We start from the raw sequence: 21,910 nt of genomic DNA, 5'->3' as shown, positions 1-21,910 counted from the left end.
CAGATACTTTACCACAGGCAACATCATGCCAGACAAAACATCCTTGAAATGTGTATTCCGCAAACATTTCCCAAATAACATACATTTTGCTTTGCTCTGTTCCTAAATTAGCTGGGAGCCCCTAAAGGTTAGTAAGATAAACACTCACCATCTGTGGTATGTCTGATAATAACAGCTTTTTCCACATTTGTTCCACTAATGTTCTCTGAAGAGGCAATAGTTTGAACAAACTCAATTAGTTTTCGCTGGAAAAATTACAGCTAATTAGAGACTATGTGCTATGGTTTATGATGTTTATTGAGTATGACACAAAATGCCCATTGGTAACAATGAATGAATTGTAAAGAGACAAAATGTCAGTGTGGCACATGAGAACTAAATTTCCACATCACTTAGGAAATTGAACCATCCTTGCCCAATTTCCTGACAATGGACTAATAAATGGATTCTGGAGGCTAAATTTGTCAAATCACTGAAGGTAATTTAGTGAAGCATAGTCTAAGCAAGAAGAAATGCGCTTAAATTTCCCTAAAGCATGACTTTTCACTTTCTTTCTGAATTGATTTAAAATGAACTGCTGGCCCATAGCCGTTTTCAAAGCATTTTTTTTTTTCTTAATACCACATTTCACAGCGTTAAAGAGTGGGAATGAGATGTCATTCTCTCAGTTACAGTTGATCTTTTAAATGCTGCACTGCTAGAAGAACATCTAAGATTGCCGCTATTCAAAGCAAACAGCAAAAAAATCAATAGGTCAGTTACAGGGCGAAAATAAAGGTAAATGTGTTTCTGGCAAATGTTGGGAGTGATTTTGACATTTAAGCTAGACGTTATGGTAGTCCTGGGGGGCACAACACAATGAAATTAAACCTCTCCGCAGAATGAAAAATGTAGTAAACAGAGAAACTGCATTTGGATCTCTTGAGGGCACAGAAATGTGTATGGATATGACTGCATGAATGTTTGCTCTAAGATACCATCAACACTAATTTCTTCAGCCACTACTGAGAAAGACAAAGTGTGTGTAAGTCAGTGCCCTTGGGGAATAGTGCAGTTAATTCTCCAAACATGCACTTTACAGAAATCAATTAATTTACAATGTGGAAGGCAAATGCTACAGACAGCTTTAAAGGTTTGCTTGGGCATCCATGAGAATTTTCCTCAAGTGCCCGAGAGGTACACTAGCTGAGTAATCGCTCTCCGATTGTCCAGACGGGGTGGAATTGAGGCCATTTTTTATGGAAGATAAAACTCATGGAAGCTGCTATAGTCCTAACTCAAAAATGGTGGGATAAATCTATCATCTCAAGTTGAACTCAGAAATCCATTTAGTCTTTGGAATGCACACACTCTTTTGATGGACAACTGGCTGGGATCGTTTTAAAAAAAATGGCAGATTGGACTGATACAAGGTAGCCAAAATCTAGAAAAAAGACATGCACATTTGTTTCAGTCTTTATAGTTAGACTTTATATGATGTTGTTTTGTTTTGTTTTTTGTTTTGTTATATATCCACATTAAAACTTTGGCATTAAAAGCCATTTTGAATTTTCCGAAACTTGACATGCATCCTCTAGAGACCCTCATGGCAAAAAGTTGTCAAAAGATTTTCGATCAGTGATTCACGCATGCGACCTGACGCCAAAACGTTCGAAGTAGGCAGGGCCACTTTCACTAAAATGGCTATAACTCTTGAATGCAATGAGATATTTTTACCAGACTTTTCTCGTACCACTAGAGGGAGCCTGCAGGATAAGAAGTATGTAAAATCTATTCCTTTTATATTAGTTTCCATCATTTACTGAAATATAAATGCTTAAATTATAATTTTTTTAATTATGGTGCACTGGTAATATAGTTTTATATAATTTGTTTACTAGGGAATATGTGAAATGCTTATAGACCTTATGCACCAGAGAAACAAGCGTGCAGCCATCTTTAGAATATTGTCTTTGAACTTCCGTTTTTGTGGTCGCTCTGTACAGTATATCTCTATGGCATTGCTGTCCAGGAGTAATTAGCTTTTGAAGTGGATTTACTTAACGTAAAGTTAACAAAGTTATCATGAGGATTGTAATGTTTAAAGCAGATATCTTAACAAATGTCAGTAGACCGGGAAGGTTTTAAAATGGGCTGTTCATTCATAAATACGCAAGATCGCTGTGAAAATACAGACCGGAAGACAAAAGTGCAGTGCTGAAAAGGGGCGGGGCTACATAAGGTCTATAGACATTCAAAGAGATTTTCACAATTATATATCCCAATAACATTGAAAACAAATTTGTCTTTGTGTGTGTGTGCAAGCGCACTTAATGGAGTTAACATGGAAAATGTGCCTTACTTTAGTGGAGATTACTGGTGGGAAACACTTTTAACATGAAAGTGAGCCAATGAGTGGTCCTCGGCTGCCATCTACTGATTATAATGTTAATTTTGTCATTCTGCTCACTAATATAGTTCTTTTCACAGGTTTTTGCATTTGCATTCATTTTTAGACAATGTAAAATCACTATTATAATATTTACAAAAACATTTTGTCAAAGTTTATCACTTCATTTTTTCTTAGATATCAGTTTTGACAATTGTGCCACGTTATGATTAATGTAAAACCTGAAAACAGTGTTATACAAAGGGGTCATCTAGACCCTAACAGCATAGATGGCATAAAGGTCTTAATACGCTTGAACCCCGTTAATTGCTGCTTGCAGCTATATTTTTCATCTGTACTTGTCTTATTTATCTTTTGGGTGTAGAAAAAATTCAGAATTTATCAAATGGTTCTTTTTCAATTCATGAGTGCTAATTTTACTTAAACTGACAGTGCCCCTACAGGAAGTTAAATTAGGGTGACAGGACCAGAAATTTATTGAACTCAAAAGTTTAATATGATGAAATATCTATCTATCTCTATCTCTGTTTGTTTGTCCGTAGCAAACGTTTTTATTTTACCTTGACAGTATTTGCTTTTCTAGTTATAGAAAATATTTTTATATTGAATTTAATTTATATTGAATTTAATATGCATTCAAATTCCATTTGAAATTCTGCATGATTGCTACTACAATTTGAAATCAATTTAAATTTTGGAATTGTGTTTGAATTTAAAAGGCCTTCTTAATTCAATTCTAAATGTTGCACAATCATTGTTTTTACCCTTTCCTTTCCTGCAAAACCTGATTTCACCAAGTGCAGCATGTTCCTGGATCAACACCTTTGTTGATTCTGGAGCAACATTCCTATCAACTAATCAGATTTGAGGGACAAGTTTACAGTTTATGTCAAGTTTAGGCTTACAACCAGGAGTAGGTGCTTCTCCATCAGTGTTATTTATGGTTATGGGTGTGGTTAGGTTTAGGGGTAGGGATATAGTTAGGATTAAATGTTCTGTCAGGAATGTTGTTCCCGGATCAACAAAATATTTTGACCCAGGAACACATCTAACTCAGCAAAATCAGGACGTGCTCCTTTCCGATGCACATATGACATGTCCTATACTGGGCTCATTCAAATGATTCAAAATGTTGCTCCTAGTAAATGGGCAAAGTTTTTAAACATAGTCAAGTCCAGTTTTAAACTACACAATCATTTTATTTTAATTATTACGGTGTTTAAGAAGGAACATACTGTAACTTTCAGATAGGCCAACAAACTCTCATCGATATGTCTATCTAGGCCGCTCTCTAAAAACGTCTTTTGCCCTAGGTGCAGCTATAAATAGATTAGCCAGGAACTTGCATGATACCTCTGCTCTCTCTTTCTGCTGTCCTCTCCTCCTCCTCTGCATTCCCAGTTTACTCTGTTTCAGATAGAAACAAAAGAAGATAGTTTGAAATTCCTCTTTGATATCTTGAATTCAGTCTATGGCAGTCGGGTCATGCTGGTTTGGACGTATAACTTCACATGCAACGATTGAACAAATAGTTGATGCAACACTTGTGGTGATGCAAAGAATCTGTGACACATTTGGGAGTTCATTTGTGTGCCCATCATATTTGGAAGAGAAAAAATATAATATTTCTGCTTTTGTGACAAAACTCATTACTTTAGTATGAGCAAAAAAAATATAAAAACATAATAAATTGGCACACATACTTCTCATTGCAATTTTGGCATTCGAGGGGAATGCGTTTTTTTTTATTTATTTTTTTTAGCTCTTATATGAAATGAAGTTCAGATGTGCTCGCTTCATGTGATCTGTCATTGCATGTTGATGTCAGGCAAACTGAAGAGGTTGAATTCTCATAGGTTTATATGTATGGGGCGATGAGTAACGTGGTATGCAGGCAGGGCATAAATCAGATGACAATAAAGGAAAATGATCATTAATTTATTTGCATAACTAGCATTGAATTATTCATCATGGTTTCAATCTGCTCAATCTGTATCTCATTAACATGACTTATGAGGCTTATAAATCTGAGAGTTTTATGATGTCTGTCTTATTTTCTTGTGGGCACCTTGCACATTTGTGTGTGTATTTTACTCCTATAATTAGAGAGTGTACTAAATATGTTTGTGAAGTATTAGATATGTGTATGACAGGGAAATTGTGACTATAATATTGATATATCTGATTGTAAAATCAGTTAATTAATTGTATGAGTGACTTTAGTACAATTAGAAGTAACACTTCTACACATTGATCCTTTTTTGCTCATTTTATCAGGTAACAATCCTGATCGCATAGGAAAAAAAGCACACCTCATAATTTGAGGTATAATTTCTGCCTGTAGTACAAATGGTGGAGTTATGTGCCGAGATGTACAGTAGATCTCTAATGTTTGTTACTAATGAAAGTTATGTGTAAAAGACGCTGATGATTATGTTGGAAAATGGTGCATAAGTGCAAAGTTAGTTTTGCATTTGTATGTATTTCATGAGTACTTTCCTCTATAGATTTAATGGATGCGCTTTCCATTCATACATTAAACAGTAGTATTTTTGAATGGCCGTAAGGAAAACGCTGATCTTTTTCGCGCACACACTCTCTCTTGTTTTCCCTTTACAGAGATCTATATTTATACATCCCATAATAGTGTTCATCAGCACAGCTGGCAGCGATCCAGCAGAGTCAGCATTTCACAAGCATTAGCAATAACTAGCCTCAAAGTGTTTGCGGACTTATTTTATCCACCGAGTTTTGTGTTAGATATTTCCTGTAGTGTGTCTTTCATAGCTCTCTCTGTCGATAATAACCGCTGAATGAGCTCGCAATCACCTGTCCCTATTGACCGTTTTGAACGATTTGAATGTTAAAGAACCCGCCAGAGCAGACTGTGTGCCAACCACGTGGAGAAGTTACTGGCTGAAATGCAGATTTCAAAAAGGGATCTGGAGTTAACGGCTAATGAGGTGAGAGTTTGCCTCCCAGCAGCAATCACGGACTGCGTGAAAGCCTTATATCAGTCCAAACAAGCATCTCAGATTAATGAATGGCTCAGTCTCAGAGGGGTAATTTTCCATCATCAGCGCTGGTAAACCTGCCTGGAATGCCAGGGGAGGGAGAAGGTAGACGCTCCGTAGTCACCCTGCATTCATCCTCATTAATCAGAGATCACAGCCTCTGGTTTCCCGATAAGTCTCCATTCTTTCAGTCACAGGCCTCACTCTGAGATATTTGTCCTATTATGGAGTGCAGGACTTAGCAGACGCAAGGGGATTTTTCTACAAGCTACTTAATCGCCAAAGTGCCCCAGAGACCTTCAGCGGCAGATCAAAAGATTTCTGCATTAAAAAGATTTAAAGTCAAGCAAATATTGATAAAGGCTTCATCTGCTGTAGGTCCATTAATCGTGACAGCAATCGCCAAATGCACGCTTCTGTTTTGTAGCCTAGCATCAGTCAATCACATGGAGGGAGGAATACCGCAGGGCAGGTCCGCATTATTGAGCGATTCATTGCAAAATGCCCAGAGGCGAGACCTTTTCGTAGGAACTATTTGAGATTGAAGGGCATTAATTCCAGACCAACGCTAATGCTCTGGTCAAATTGCTCAAGTCAGAGCCGGTCTTTAAAGTTTGTCCGCATCAGTACCCTAAATGATCTCAAAGAGGCTGGAAGTCTCTGAAAATGTCCCATAATTGCCAACTGATATGGATGACAGAGAGCAGGATATCGTGGCTTAAAATGAGGCATGTAATAAGCTGGTGTAATTTTTCTCAGACAGTCCCTCACTCTCTTTGCGAGGAGAATTTATGTGCCTTTCTTGGAAAACCATATGCTATTGCAAGTATCATGTGGGTTGCTGTTCATTTCTGCTAAAAACCCCTCATTGTACAGGGCTGAAGTTTCTCAAGCTGACAGAAAGAGGTTTACGCAGTAAAGAGATCATCTTAGGCCTTCTCTTAGAAAGCTACTCTCATGTACGATGCACTTGCTGAAAGAAAAATAGGCCCTTTTTAGCTTTATCAGCTCTTACGTTACAAAATATGATAAATGCTAACTACCATGTTTCTGTGCTTTTTAGCTACCATGTAGCGTTCGAATGACTGCTTCCTTTGAAATGTTAAACATATAATGCTTTTAGATTTCATTAAGGATTAGAGATTGTTATTTTCTGCCACGTCTAAACATGATAAATGCACGGTAAGGACATTTCGAGGTGAACATCAGTGGCTTCAGAGGATCCACTGACGGCAGTAAAACATTAGACGAGTGGCCCTTTCCTTCCACTAATTGGAATAGACTTCCTCTGGAGAGTTATTCTTCTGTCCCCCCCAATTAAAGGCGATCTAAAAACTGCCTTTTTAAATGTACCAAGTCATGGCAGGTAATGGGTCACTCTTAGCTTTGATCACACTCCAGCGAGAGAAAGGAGCTACTGTACCAGGCGCAGTTAGCATAAAAGACCTTTAAAATGAAAGACGGGGATCTTACAGCCACCTGTTTTATGGGCCCTCAGATTTTTGAAAGCCAAATGAAAGCACAGTATAGCTCTAATAAAAAAAAAAAAAAAACTTTCATCAAATGTGGAAAATCTTTCTCTGAGATCGTTTGAATTTTTGTAGACTGTAAAAAATGTAATTATAACATCTTCATCCATATAACGGATACTCATAATGATTTCTGTTTGCTAACGTTTCAGCAAGATTTTCTGTGAATGTAAATTCAAAGTGTTTAAAAAAGTGCAATGAATTGCAAATTGCATTGGTGGCAACCCTGTGAATTGACTTAGATATTTTAGTTAAATATATTTATTATTTAGCTATATTTATTTATGTATTTATTTGATTACTTTTTGTGTTATATCTCCTTTGGTTTCTATGATGTTCTCTTGTGTTTGTGTGTGTGTGTGTGTGTGTGTGTGTGTGTGTGTGTGTGTGTGTGTGTGTGTGTGTGTGTGTGTGTGTGTGTGTGTGTGTGTGTGTGTGTGTGTGTGTGTGTGTGTGTGTGTGTGTGTGTGTGTGTGTGTTTGTACATGTTCCAGAATCTGTTTGTACTGATTATATAGGATACAAATTTGGCGATATGCGACATTAGCTATATGTGGAATTTTATTTGTACTGCTTATATGGATGTATTGCAGTATGACTACATAAATGTTAAAAAATCCCACTGAAAATGGAAGGTCAGGAAAGGGAGCATTGCATTGTGGGAAACCATAAAAATAACAACATATACATACTGTTCTGTACTGCATACTGCAAAAATACTATTAGTGGTATTAGTTTTATGTTAGCTTTAAGTCCCTGTTAAAAAATAAAAATACTCATTGCTTATTCTTTCTGCTCAGAGCTAAACATTATTATAATTAGCATTAACATATTCATAGTTTTAAGGGCACTGTGATCCTTTGTAACCCTGAAATATTAAAAACTGGTAGAACAATACAGGCTTAATTGAGAAATATTGGCTCATTGTGGGGAATTTAATGTGGAGGGTATCAATTCTTTGGTTTCTAGTGTTCATAATGTGTTACTCATATGCTTTCTTCAGTTTTAATTAAAAAGGGATAGTGGCAGAATGAAATACGGACAGTAAAATGTTAAAATATTCAAAAAATTATTATAAATAACTGTCACAAAAGTTTCTCTTCCATGCAAGACTTAATTTATATTCCTGTTTTTCCAGTTTATTCAGGTTTTATTCATTATTTTTATTCAGATTCTCCATTCTTATTGACTCATGTTCTCATACAGTTTCTTATTCACAATACAGTACTGAATATTAATAAGCATTGCCCACTTTTTATTTGGAGTGACATGATAACAGAGGTTCTGTGATGTTCATTCTCATTATAATTCACCGTTGGGTAAGGCTACATTTTCATGTACGCAGGATGTAATATTATTGTATTATATATAATGCAACTCTATATATAATTATGAAAAAAAGTTGTTTTTGTTTACTAACACCCATAATTAAATAAATTATTCGATATCAATGCAAATTTCGGCTCTGTACAGCTAACACACATCCACACGTCGACTTTTACTTTACACTATTCAATTTGAGAAAAACTATGCTGACACTGTTTAACTGCCTGCATTTCTCTCCTACAGATATTAGTTTTGGGAGATATTCTGGGAAATCCTTTTTGGAGTTTGAAGGCATTGAAATTGGTGCTACACTCAGTGTCACAATGAGATTCCAGACTGAATCCATGTACGGAACGCTGCTGTATGTGACCAGTGCCAAAAAAGGTGTCTTCTTCATCAAACTCCACATTTCCAATGGAACGCTTCAGGTAAAACTGCATATGCATATACATTGCATGACATACATGTCATTTACCATTACAAATAATGGATCAAAGAATGGGATGAAGAATAATTAGATGGAACTAACCCACATTACCCACACACTCCAGTACGACTTTTCTTGCAATCAAAATGATGGGGTTCAGCGGATCAATACAGCACAGCAGGTTGCTGATGGAAATGAGCATGTGGTGCGTTTGAGGTAAGAGAATTTGTCCTCCAGTATCCAAATAGTTTGAGATCATAGAGGTTAAAAATGAATCAGATGTCTACCTTGTGTAATGGACATGGAAAAACTTAATTAACTGGAAACAGATGGTTAGTAACGTAGAGGTAGCCTTTCTTAGAAATAATTCGATTTAAAGTAAAGCTCTATTCATAGTCAGTCATGATTTATTTATTCTCCAAGAAAAAGTGTCCAATAACAGGGCGACTGACATGTGGCTGCCGATTAAATGGCATTGAGATCATTGGCACAGGGAAAATACGCATTATATTATTCATTTACATGATGAGTATTTCTCTCCAGCTCTTATTTGTTCATCTCTGTAATGGATGCAGTCTAACCCCAGATTTGCTAGTTCTGGGCATTTTGACTGAGAGCTGAAAAATTGCTGAAAGGTCTTTGATGTTCAAAAGCACAATTCATACAGGTCCATTAGATTTGTTTCTTTTCATCCGCTTCAGCAGAAAGTGAAATGTACGGTCACACAGTCATTGAAAGATTTCATCAGATTTTGAGTCTCTGAGAGACAGCACAGCCTCTTCACATCCTGACGCTTTAGCCAGCTCCCGATCTTGAGTGCGTCAGCCTGTTTATGTCTGTTTTTCATAGAGATTTTGAAAAGCTTCCAAGATACACCAGCTGCACAAATCAGTCATTACTTTTGTGCCAACTAGCAAAAGACTTGCTGAAAGAGTATTGTCAAAAGAAAAGAAAAAATCAGGATTGAGAGACCATCTCTTAAAAGGGGGTCATATTGTTAAAATCAAAGTTTCCTTGGTCTTTTGAAATAGAGTTTGTTGCTCTAGGAAAACATACAGATGCGTACTATTCACTAAACAATTGTGTCATGCCATTTACTTAAAAAAAATTATATATTGGTTTTAATTAACTTTTGTATGTCAACAGGTTCCACATAACTGGGTTACGTTAAACAAACATAATTTGTTCATGTAACTTCAACAAAATGGAATGGAGTCATTTTAAGTGACCTATTTCAGTAGTCTCAAAGTGAATTTTTAAAGGCTCCCTGACATGATTCAGGTATTAATATTTATATATTCATTCATCCACTAAGATTTTATTTATTTTAGTGACATACAATTGATTTGATAGACTATATACTGTATAGCTAGCTATTTGCTAGCAGTAGCACATATTAGTATCTTAAATGCTAAGAGTTGCAAACTCCTTCAGCCAAAGCAGTTGAAAATATTTGAATCAATCCACAGCCTATAACAAAATGTTCCACTCTTCTCCACAATGGTAACCCACTGTAATTTAAATGGTTCTAACGTTTTCAGTGTTGAGCTGAATTTTTTCATTGGGCTTATTCACTAACCAGGTGTAAATGTAGTAGCTCTTAGAATTTAAAGTAATATTCCGGATTTTTATTTATCTATCCTTACATTTAAAAAAAGGTTATGAAGGCACTTACAATGGAATTAAATAGGGCAATTTTGGAGGATTTGAAATCAAGCTTTTAGGCATGAGGTTTTAGGCACTGCATTGTCATGGCAACAAACTTGTAAAATTGCCTATAACTTTACACAGTAAAGGCTAGTACGAGGTGTTAGTTGTTGTTTTTTTACACTTAATTCAAATTAACATGTGAATTGTCTAAAAGTTCTGAACTTAAGACAATTATATTCTACATATCAGGAAATAAATAGACTTTATTAATCATTAGCATTAGCATTAGTTTTACCATTACATTTTTTTAACAAAAAATGTTGCACTAATTTCACGTGTCTGTTATGGCATTGTGTTAAATTTCTTTGAATTTCTTAACCCTGGTTTTAACCCCGGGTAAGAGAAAGTTTCACACTTGTAATTTAGAAGCAGGGTTAGCACTGTTATGAAACGCTGCTCTGAAGAACCGCTTTTGCGGTGCCAAACTTGTACAGTGAAACAATGCGGTGTTGGAATGTTAAAGCTAGACTCTTAGCAACAGACAACCAATCGCGTACATATTTGCGTGCTTTGTACAGTCACGGAAACACTGCACATTGTAAATAAACAGTAAATTCAGCATTTGAGAGGAAAGATGTCAAATGCTGACAGAAAACGTGAGAATTTGAGTGAAGAAGAGACATTTCATTCTTACCTTTAGTCCAAAGTATCCATTCAGTATAAACTCCATAGTACAGTCAGCAATACGAGGATGCGCAATGCTAGAGCTTTAACAGTTTGCATGCTGCGTTCATCCAATCAATGACACTGACCCTGCAAATATGCAAATAAGAACATTAACCCAGGGTTTAGGAATGTGCAATGTGAAACGTCAGCTTATAAATTCCCAGGATTAATTGTTAAACCCAAGTAAATTATGAGCAGTGTGAAACGTGAAGCAGCATAGCCCTGGACTGACTATTTCAAGTGTGAAAGCCCTATTGTGGGTCATGACAAGTTCGATTCAAATTAAAGCTCATGAGCCGAATATAATTCTGAATTTTGCACAACCGTGGTAAAGAGGGTGTTTAGAAATCTGGGTTACACTTTATTTTGATGGTCCCCTTTAACACACTCTGTTGACTATAAGGAATGTTGCACCTACAGCTCATGTCAACTACCTCTTAGTTGGGTATTAGTTGAGTATTAGTAGACTGTTAGGGTTAGTAGAAAAAAAGTTTAGGGTTAGTAGAATATGTTGACATGTACTTGCAAATTTACTTATACTAAGTAGAATGTGTGGGGGGGGATCATCGAAATAAAGTGTTAGCAGATATTCAGTAGACTAATACTCTACTACTAATATTCTAATAAGAGTTAGTTGCATGTAGGTGCAACGTTCCATATAGTCAACAGAATGTCTAAAGTGGACCATCAAAATAAAGTGTTACTGAATTCTTAAAGGCACAAAAAAAAAGACTGAGAGTCTCAGAGAGGGTGGAAAATGGTCATGTAAAATTCAGTAACAACTGTTTTTTGTACACAAAACAATGTAGGTGGACCACAGGGGAAAATATAAAATATTTTTGTTCAAAAAAAAGGTTCAGTGCAGTGCTTTAAGTTTCACTCCCTTATTCATGTCTCACATGACCAAGTGGAAGCGTGAAACAGTTAAAAGGACCGTGCTGTGCTTTATTGTTGCATTTAAAGCAATTTCTAAGTGAAAGGAGCATTCTCTGTGTGTCCTGCTGCGGAACTGTCTTCTCAAAGACTCAATGGGACCAGTGGCTCTCTGGCGAGATGCCAGGCTGCTCTGGCGGAGCTCTTCTAAATTAACAGTTTCTCCGGCTGCTCCGGAGGGAGGACGTCCAGGGCCTGGTGGTCTGTCGTCCTCAGGTGTGGAGCAAAGCTAGAGGAAAAACTCCACAGCCTGTGAATTACAGGCTTAACAAATCAGTCAAGATTGGCTTCTCTGAACCTCAGGGAAGAGGGAGACAGATATCAAGGCTGGGGGGGGGGGGCGGGGGGATACTGCTATTATGAGCTGAGCATCTGTAGGCCAATCCTCCAGCTGCACATAGTTATCCCAGAATCCACACTGAGGTAATTATCTTTCCTCCCCTGTTGTTTGGAAGGGCAGAATAAGCTTTGGAAAACTCCCAAGGCTTGGGTACATCTCCGGAACAGTCTGTCCGAGACACATAAGATGTCTTTAAAAGGAAGAGAGGAAACAATTAGCCGCAGGTGAAAGACGCCCTTGAGCGTAGCAAATCATTTGTTTTGCTTAGTGGATTTTTTTTCTGTCATGATTTACAGTGTTACAACAGTAGCCTGCCGTTTTAATTAGCATTTAACTGGCAATAAAACCATTTACAGTTGTTGTAATTGCAACCGTGTTTTTTTTATGCTGTATCACACACATTATGTTATGATATGCTGATATTTTAAACAAGATTAAACCATATACATACATACATGGCCTTAAAGGCACACTATGCAAGATTTGTATCTTAATATAACAGCTGGCAAAACCAGCAATGCAAGTTTGAGAGGTGGCGCCCCGCCAAATCTCGCAAGAATCTCGACTTGCTTTAAGGCACGACGTCACATACATCAACAACATATGAAGCAGCCTCTATGGAAGACACTAGCACGCATTTCAGACGTGAATCATGGCAGTCGACGAAGAAAGCTCGGTCGGAAGAGTGCAGAGACGGCTCTGCGTGAGTGGTGTTTACGACAGTAACGTTAAATACAAGTACTCCACAGCGACTCTAGGGGTCGCTGTTTGAGAAAAACGGAAACTGCATAGTGTGCCTTTAAATCACACAGTGACTGTTAGTTCCAGTTGAAAATCACGGAAACCATGATATTTTAAATGCTGTACTGAATTCACTGTGGAGCCTTTTCTTTCTCAATGCCTTTCCTGTATCTCACGTATCCATGGAAACAACACATTCATTAGGAGTCATTCAGCATAACCTGTTTTTGGTCTGAATATTAAAAGCGGAAAATAATAACAGATAAAGCGGGCATTAGCAGTGCTTAGCTTTTAAAGTAATTGTGTTCTCCTTTAGGCGTAGCAAATGTGTCTTATTAACATAAACTGAATTGCCTTAAAAGACGTCTGTGGTATTAATACTAAAGATCATTCATTGAGTGCACTTACAGCCATTAGGTGAAGAGATACAGGAAACAGGAGCCTGAAATGATTATGTCTAACAAGACAGAGAACATTTTGTTCATATGCATATCACATTGCTCCTTTAGTTTGTTTTTTATCTTTTTTATTCCACAGGCAATATTTTTCTCACTGTGCAGCCGAAGTCACTATTTCTGGCTTTAAGACTGTCAGAAGTATTCCAAGAAATGACACATCAGCCGTGAGTTTACAGAGAACTGACCATCTCTTCATAGGAGGCCTTGCTGCCTGGCATTCACCCTATAAAGTAAGAACTGATTTTGAGTGAGTCACATCCTGAGAAAAAGGTCATGTAATGAACACTACTATTGAAAAGTTTAAGGCTAATTAAACTGATAAAAAGTGACATGTTACAGAATATTTTTATTTCAAATAAATGTTTTGAACTGTCTGTTCATCAAAGAATCCTGAAAAAATATATATTGTGATTTTCCAAAAATATTAAGAAGCACAACTGTTTTCAATGGTAAAATAATAATAAATTATTCTTGATCACCAAATCAGCATATTAGAAAGATTTCTAATATCATGTAGGATCATGTGACACTGAAGACTATTGTAATGATGCGGAAAATTCAGTTTTTCCATCACAGGAATAAATTACATTTTATATTAATAATACGTTAAAATGGTTTTATTTTTTTATTTGATTTTTTTTACAATATTGCAGTTTTTACTGTAGTTTTGTTCAAATAAATGCAGCCTTTGATGAACATGATGAACAAGAAATTCTTCTTGATCCCAAACTATTAAACAGTAGTATATCAGTGAAAAACCAAAGTTGTTTCAACTTAAAGTGTTCTTGCCTCCTTAAAATGTAAAGTGTTCTTAATTGGAAATGTAATATTAAGTATGTCCAATATTGGAATGTTCTCAAATTCAATCCAGTTAAATTGTTATTGCGCATGCAGTGTGTAATATAGCTGTTTGTGAATGTAATAGGTCTGCAAAATAAAAAAAAATCTAACTGTACGACAAATAATGTTATTGTCTCCTAAAAGAAAGAATCGATATTTCTTTTAATTTTATTATCAATTTGTGTTTCCGTCACTCAAATAGCGCGATTAGCCAGCTACAGAGAACTGGCAGCCAGGCAATAGACAAGTGACCAATCCTGGGTGGCGAAATCACTATACGCATTTTTCCAGCACGGTTCAACATGGTTAGCAAACCATGCTTAGAATTCCGGACCAAGTGTGCCATGCTGTACCAAGCTCAAATAGAAGCATTAATGGAACCTTTCCTTACCATTCTTTGAACCGTTCGGCCCAACGGTGGAAAAATTGGCTAATGTAACAAATTTGCATTTCACTGGCTGCCGGCGAACAATATCAAATTTGACCCGCCCTCAAACACTGTAGTTGTAGGCCCGGAAGAGTTTGGCTCGTGTTGTTGAAATGTCTTGCACTTCAAAAAGATAAGAACTCTGGAAATGACATGGGAAAAAACTACTCTATCGTTACTGTACGTGTTACTGTGTATTAAGCGCTGAGGAAGACTACAGAGCTGAAATTCAGATGTGGGAATGGGCGTTTCGTTTCCGACACGCGCTTTAAGCGGTCAGCCAATCACAACAGACTGGGCCATCTGACCAATCAGAGCAGAGTAGCAGGAAAGGAGGGGTTTAGAGAGACTGAATCTTCAAACGAACCGTTTTCAGACTATTTGAGAAATAAGGCGCTGTGCAATGTATATATTATGAGAAAATTCAAGTGTTTTTTGACCTTAGATGTATTATAAACCTATTGTAGGAGACCTCCAAAACAAAATTAGGAAGCTTCAAACTAGCATAATTGGGGCACTTTAAAAATGTTAGAGTTCGTAGTGAATCTCACTTTTGCTGAGATTCTTTTGAATCAAACAGATTCACAAATTGGTCTGAATGATTAAACAACGAATCAAAAAAAAATTCCTTATCCAGTATTCACAAATGACTGGAAAGGTTGTGGACAAGTCAACTGAGAAAGTGGAAACTGGGAAAGATTGATGGTTTGTGTCGTGTTACCTGACCACTTACCGCAGAGATAACAACAGCTTAATTTGGATTAAAATGGACATGAATTTTACAGTAATTTTCAGCTTACTAAAAATTGGTTCAGAGGGCTTCAAAAAACTGTCAAGGTCTACATATTGACAGTGATAAATCTCTTTGAAACTAGCAGGCACACTTTTCATTTTCCTTCAGGCAGCTAGAAGCAGGTCACGGGCACTTGAGATACTGTTAGGAGAAGAAAAAGACGAGGGTGAGATGTATTCGTCTAGACAACAAAGATGGGATCCACATGCTTTTTTTTCTCTTTCCACTGAACTGCTAATGAAATTGAGGATATATATACTGTATATATATATATATATATATATATATATATATATCAATGCATCAATGGAGTTTCTCCTTTATTGCCTTTGAAAAAAACATTCAGTTGCATTTGTGGCATTTATAAATGTATTATTATAATTTTTATTATTTGAGCGAAAAGTTTCACTTTTAAAAATACGTATATTTTTTGTGGGTATCAATTTTAAATGTATATTTCACCAAAATTCATGTTCTTTCAATATTTAGTCACTCATCTAGTTCCAGACTTGTAAGCTGTTAAATTTCAGCATATTTGAGCTATCGCATAGTGTTTTTTTTTACTAAACACAAAATTTACTACTTTTCTTGTTGTGTTTTGTCCTTGCAAGTCCTTGGTCACTATAAACTGTTGTATGGAAAGTAAAAATTTTCCCAAGGAGAAATAGCAGCATACAGGTTTGGAACGACATGAGAGTGAGTAAATAATGAATTTTCATTTTGGGTGAACTGTGCTTTAAAATGCAACCTCTTTGTTGTACGGCACTTTCTTCTCCCAGAATAGCTGCTTTGTAGCCGTTTTTCGTTTTCACCCTTAGGTCTGAGATGTTTTCTGTTTTCCTCTGAAAAAACTGCTTGAGACTTTGTTGTTCCGTGTTCCCTCAGGAAGCCGAGCCTTTCCACAACTACACCGGCTGCATTGAAATAATCGAAATTAATAAGCTCAGAAGATTCCATGTGGACCATTCCATTGCCAGGAACAATGTTGACAACTGCAGGTAATTGAACCTGATTTTCCGGCAGGAATCAATACGATTCTGTGCAGTGTTGGGGAGTCTAAATTCATTTTAAATTAATCATATTATTGAATCAGTTTGTTCAAAAAGAAATTATTCACTGATTTGTGTCACTGTAGAAATTTGACGACAGCATTTTGTACCTTTTTTATGGAGAAATTCTAAACTTCAACGCTGTTTTCAACTTGCATTTCTTGTCACCCTGATCTTTATGCTGTCACCCTGATGAAGATTCATTCATTCAATAAACCTCAATGTAACTGAGCTAGATAAATTCTGTTCTGAATAAACGACAAATTATAATCTAATAGTTCTAAATCTGAAGGAATATATTTTAAAATATTTTGACACTTGAAGTAGCTCCTATATAGTTTTTTTTCTTCTTTTTTTTCATAATAACCTGCAATGTAGCTGAATACTTCTTTTAAAAAAGTATCATGAATTAATTTAAACCTAGCTACTATTTGGAATTAGCTTTGCCAACACGATTCGCGCTTCGATAGTTCGATATTATGTTCACTCCACTATGTTGCTTCCATACAATTTTTATTTTTCCTGATGCCTCATGGCTCTTGATATATGCTATTTGCCAGCCTTGTCAGCCGACTATCAAACACCCAAACTATAATTTAGCACGTCACTTGAGTGCACAGGTGCTGTACATTCATGCTGTGTACAAATTGCTCAACAAGAGTGAGATTCTGGGGATATTTAAGTGTTTGGCTTCACACGTTGTGTATTAATGTTTCCAAGAAAATGAAAGCACTTATTTTGACTTTGGATTTTTCTGTAGAAAGCCCTGTTTTACCAAGCAGTAGGAAATGAGTCTTAAACCAAGCATGAGATTGGTGACCACACAGACTTGTTAATATTTTAATGAGATAGATTTGCGGTCTCTCTTTATTATCATATATTATTTATTCTGTTCTTTCATCTGTCTGGAATTGGAGTGGAATGTGGAGATGGGGTTTCCAAATGAACTGCAATTTGTGGCATCTTACATGGTGCTCACTTACAATTTAAAGGAATCATCAATCAGGGCCATTAGAATGATATATAATGGTTGTTCTGTGAGCTGATTTAGTGTTCGCTAATTAGAGAGGTGATATATATGCAGGCATAACTGTGATTTGAAAGTTTCTCACTGTATAATGCCTTTATTTGTTCTAATAATTAGTGTTGTTTAACATGATAAAGTGTATATTGCTTGTCTAGTATAATGCACTTTAAGCTGAGTTGGAGAAACTGGCCAATATATTTTTCAGGACTCATTGTGATGAATGTTGACAATATTCACGTCGTCATTATTTACTCACCCTCATTGTTTCAGTCTGCATTGTTTCACGAAATTATGCAAATCGGGTACCACAGAATTCTGTCAATCTGCATGGTGTATATAACAATGTTAAAGGCGGTAACCGGCGAACGTTCAAAACTTTAATCACCAAATAAACAAACAACAAAATGAATGTAAAGTTCGTACCACTTGCCTTGCTCCGGTCCCACGGCTCTCGGCCCCACCCTGCTTGCCACATACAAATGTTTTATCTTGTTGGGTCATTTCCGAGTGCTAGGTTGTAGATGAAACTCAAAAACGCATATTTCTGTCTGTCTCTCTTTCTGCCTATGTATGTCTGTCTGAATGTCTATCTATCTGTCTGTCTGTCTCTCTATCTGTCTATATCTCTGTCTGTCTGTCTGTCTGTCTGTCTGTCTGTCTGTCACCTGTCTGTCTAAATTTCTATCCCACTTTCTGTAAGTCTATCTATCTATCTGTCTGTCTACAAGAGGTATGTCTGTCTGTCTGTCTGTCTATCTCTCTCTCTATCTATCTGTCTGTCTGTCTCTGTCTGTCTCTCTATCTATCTTTGTCTGTATGTCTATCTATCTCTCTTTCTGTCTGTCTGTCTAGTTCTCTTGTTCAAAATTAGATATGTGAATTTCTTTGGATTTTAAATTCATTTTATTTCTATGTCCTTACATTCAAATTTAATTTGCTATTCTGGATCCTTTTTGGTACCTTAAATTAAATTCCGGAATTGAATTGGACTTCTCAATTAAATTATGAATGCCACACAACCCTGCCACAACCATCTCTTTTAAAGTGATTATTTGTATGATGTGATTAGGCTCAGATATCACTGAGTTTCGTGAATAAGGGAGTAATTGTAAATAATTTGCCTCGATAAACTGGATTACAAGTGGTTAGTGAATTAAATGCATGTTGTTGTTGTTGTTGTTTTTTTTGCTCTGAAATAAATGCAGTTGATTACAGATCAGTAAATTTGCCTCATGGTAATGTATTTCATTGGATCCATTTTTAATCCTCGCCTTTTCATTTGCTTCCATTATTTACTGTAGGTCTCCATGGCATCATGACCCACCAGCAAACTCCACAGATTCCCCTCCTCAGCTTATCACAGAGGAAGCCCCTCCTAGCGGGAGTATCAGAATATTCCCACCCACCCAGCCTTCACCTGTCTGCCCACAGGGGATCTGTCTCAACGGCGGAGTGTGTCGGCCCGTCTCTCTGCCCAGCGGAGCCTCGTCTTTCTTCTGTGATTGTCCTCTGCACTTCACGGGACGCCTGTGTGAACAAGGTGAGACCTCTAGTGAGACCTCACAGCCAAAATTTTCTCTTCTGAATTACTAACCTTAACCGAACTGGAATGAGCGGTCAAGCTTGGTGCTGTACTTTAAAACCAGACAATTCACTTAATATCATAATATGTAGTATCTCGCCTGCAAAAGCAGGAAATTATCCACCACCACCAAACGTTTTTACTAATAAAAAATACAGAAGTTGTTTTGGAGGCAAATGCATGGTACATTTTTGGAAAGTAAAATGGAAACCTTGCCCTGTTGTTGGACCAGGGATGACTTTAAATAATTGATGCTGTGATTAAAGTAAGATCCATATAAGCAAGTTGTAATGTCAGAAACCCTTTTATCTGCTCACCTCCAAATTCTACTACAAATGAGATAGTGACCCTGTCACCCGTGTTCTCCAGATTCATTTTACCTCCTCTGCCTCATGCCAGGATAAGACATGAATGATATTAAATTCTGGTGAAGTGAAAAAGTCTTTTACACAGTGAACCCAATTGATATTGACTGACACTCAACTTACTGTACTGTGCTGCCATGGAAGAATATTTCACACTTTAACAATTTGCTGAACTCGGAACTGACAACGGACTTTTTCTTTTATCAAAACCACCACCTGAGGAAAAGTGAGAAAACAGAAATTTGATGCACTTCCAGCAGTCAAGTATTCATTGTAATGTGCTCCTCCATAGTGCTAATTGCTTTTTTATTGTATTTTGCTCCAGCTCCTGCTGACTCACTATAGTTTCGCCGTTTATCAATAAGCCAATGCTCAGGTAAAGAGCTAATTTGCTGAGCTACAAGTTCATCTGTCTCTATTGATGTAACATTGAGATTCTCTGGCGGTGAGATGCCTGGCTTCAAATTAACTAAAAATCAGTCATTCTTTTTTCAAGTTTTCTATTTTTGTGCAGTGCCAGGCATTGATTGATGTGTTTGTGCACAGATCAGTTCAGTTCCTTTATGAGAAGAAAAAAATACTTTTTCAGATGAAGCTATTTTCACATTTGTTTACTACTAATTATGAAAAAATACTTGCCATTTTCCATGAATATGGTACAAAATGATTTTTTTTAAAGCACTAGAGGCACAACATTTCTGCTTTGAGAACTATTATCTAACATAAAGGTGGGTTAGCATGAAAAGTAGGGCAGTAGTTTTATTTTATTAGGATTATTATTAACTAATTTGATAATGTATAATTGTTTATAATACTATAAAATATTATTATAACATTTATTTTTTATAATAAAACATTATTTAATTATTGTGACCCGTATTGACTGAGCTTATGTGCAACCATTTAGCCTATTCTGGCTTTTTTTTTCTTTTTTTTTTCTAATATTTTATTTAAAAAATTATTGCTAGAAACACACATTTGGGTTTTTAGTGCCCAAGTTTGGTAACAGCACTGCATAAATTGCAAATCTCAAATCAAATGAATAGAAAATGCCTCATATAAAATTTTGTTCAGATTCCTCTTGAGGTAGATGATCAACATTTTATGAAGGTTAAGCTCCTTACCATTTATTGAAAATAGTGCATATTTTCTCTCTTCATACACTTAAAAACCACACAAGCATGGACATAGGCCTATGTGAAGACGTTTATGCATGTGCTAATATGTTTTGCATTGAAAGTGAGAGCTTCAGGTACATATTAAGTGAACATCATAGTGCATGCTGTGCAAATGCTTTTTGAATAACTGATGAAAATGTTTTTCTATATACAGGACAAGGGGACCAGTGGCAAATTCTAATGCTTTTCCCAGTCCTGCCTCTTAGCTTTTCTTCTTTATTTTGAATGCTAGTTCCTAACTACACTTGACAGAAGTTGAAAGAGAATCTGCTTTTAGAGTTCCCTTTTTTCTCATTTCTGTTTTTTTTTTTTTTTTTTTTTTTTTTTTTTACAGACAAGCACAGCAGAGCTTTTAGTTTAGCTGTATTTTTTTCTTTGTATTTCTATTTTTGACAATGTCAGCCCTATATGGGAATAAAATGGTTGTTCAAAGTTAGTAAGACAGATCAAGGATTTGGAAAACAAAAAGAAAATGCTTTATTGTGCATCATTAGGGGGAATAAAAAGGATAGTACAGCAGCAGTAATAGTAGTTCAATAATATTAAAAGGCTTGGGAAAACAATAAAAAGAAGCATTACTAGGGAAGAAGAAATGTAAGGTTACAGGTTAGTGAGAGGCTATCAGCTCTAGATAAACTGACTGTCTTGTCACTATAATTTAGTCTTCTCATAATTACCCTGCCTGTTGACCAGCTAGCGTCAGCCAACATGTCAAGCCAAAACAGCAGCAAACATCCTGAGGGTGAAGGGGTGAGGAAGATGAGAGGGTGTCTGTGTCTCTTCATGATGGAAAGGGAGTGATAGGGTCACACTGAATCTCTTCAGTGTCACATGACAAATAAGAGGACAACTGGCCTCAGAGATGATATACTAGTCTAGAAGCCTTTCATTTTGTGTGTTGTGTGGTTGAACCATAGACTTTAAAATACATTTAACATTCTTTACTCAGAATGACGTAATCGGCAACGACTGTTTCTGGGATATTTTCGCTTCATTTTTCTACAACGGAAGAGAGTGAAAGTGGGTCGTCCATCTTTTTTTACAGTCTATGGGTTGAACAAGCTGTGATGATGGTGTAGCTTAAATTGAAGAACTACAAACACAGAATTGTGAAAC

At 36.4% G+C, this 21,910-nt stretch overlaps 1 protein-coding gene across 1 annotated transcript in view; it reads left to right on the top strand.

The window, feature by feature from the left end:
- eys (eyes shut homolog) overlaps positions 1 to 21,910 on the top strand; it is a 241,572-nt gene that overhangs the window by 161,604 nt on the left and 58,058 nt on the right. The window contains exons 30-34 of the mRNA XM_082154578.1: positions 8,502 to 8,686; positions 8,810 to 8,901; positions 13,613 to 13,763; positions 16,479 to 16,591; positions 18,971 to 19,209. Of these exons, the coding sequence (XP_082010704.1) occupies positions 8,502 to 8,686; positions 8,810 to 8,901; positions 13,613 to 13,763; positions 16,479 to 16,591; positions 18,971 to 19,209 (780 nt within the window). The remainder of the gene's footprint in view (positions 1 to 8,501; positions 8,687 to 8,809; positions 8,902 to 13,612; positions 13,764 to 16,478; positions 16,592 to 18,970; positions 19,210 to 21,910) is intronic.

The sequence above is a fragment of the Leuciscus leuciscus genome (assembly GCF_965113295.1).
Source record: "Leuciscus leuciscus genome assembly, chromosome: 22".
Classification (NCBI taxonomy): domain Eukaryota; kingdom Metazoa; phylum Chordata; class Actinopteri; order Cypriniformes; family Leuciscidae; genus Leuciscus; species Leuciscus leuciscus.
This window is presented reverse-complemented; position numbering and strand designations above follow the sequence as displayed.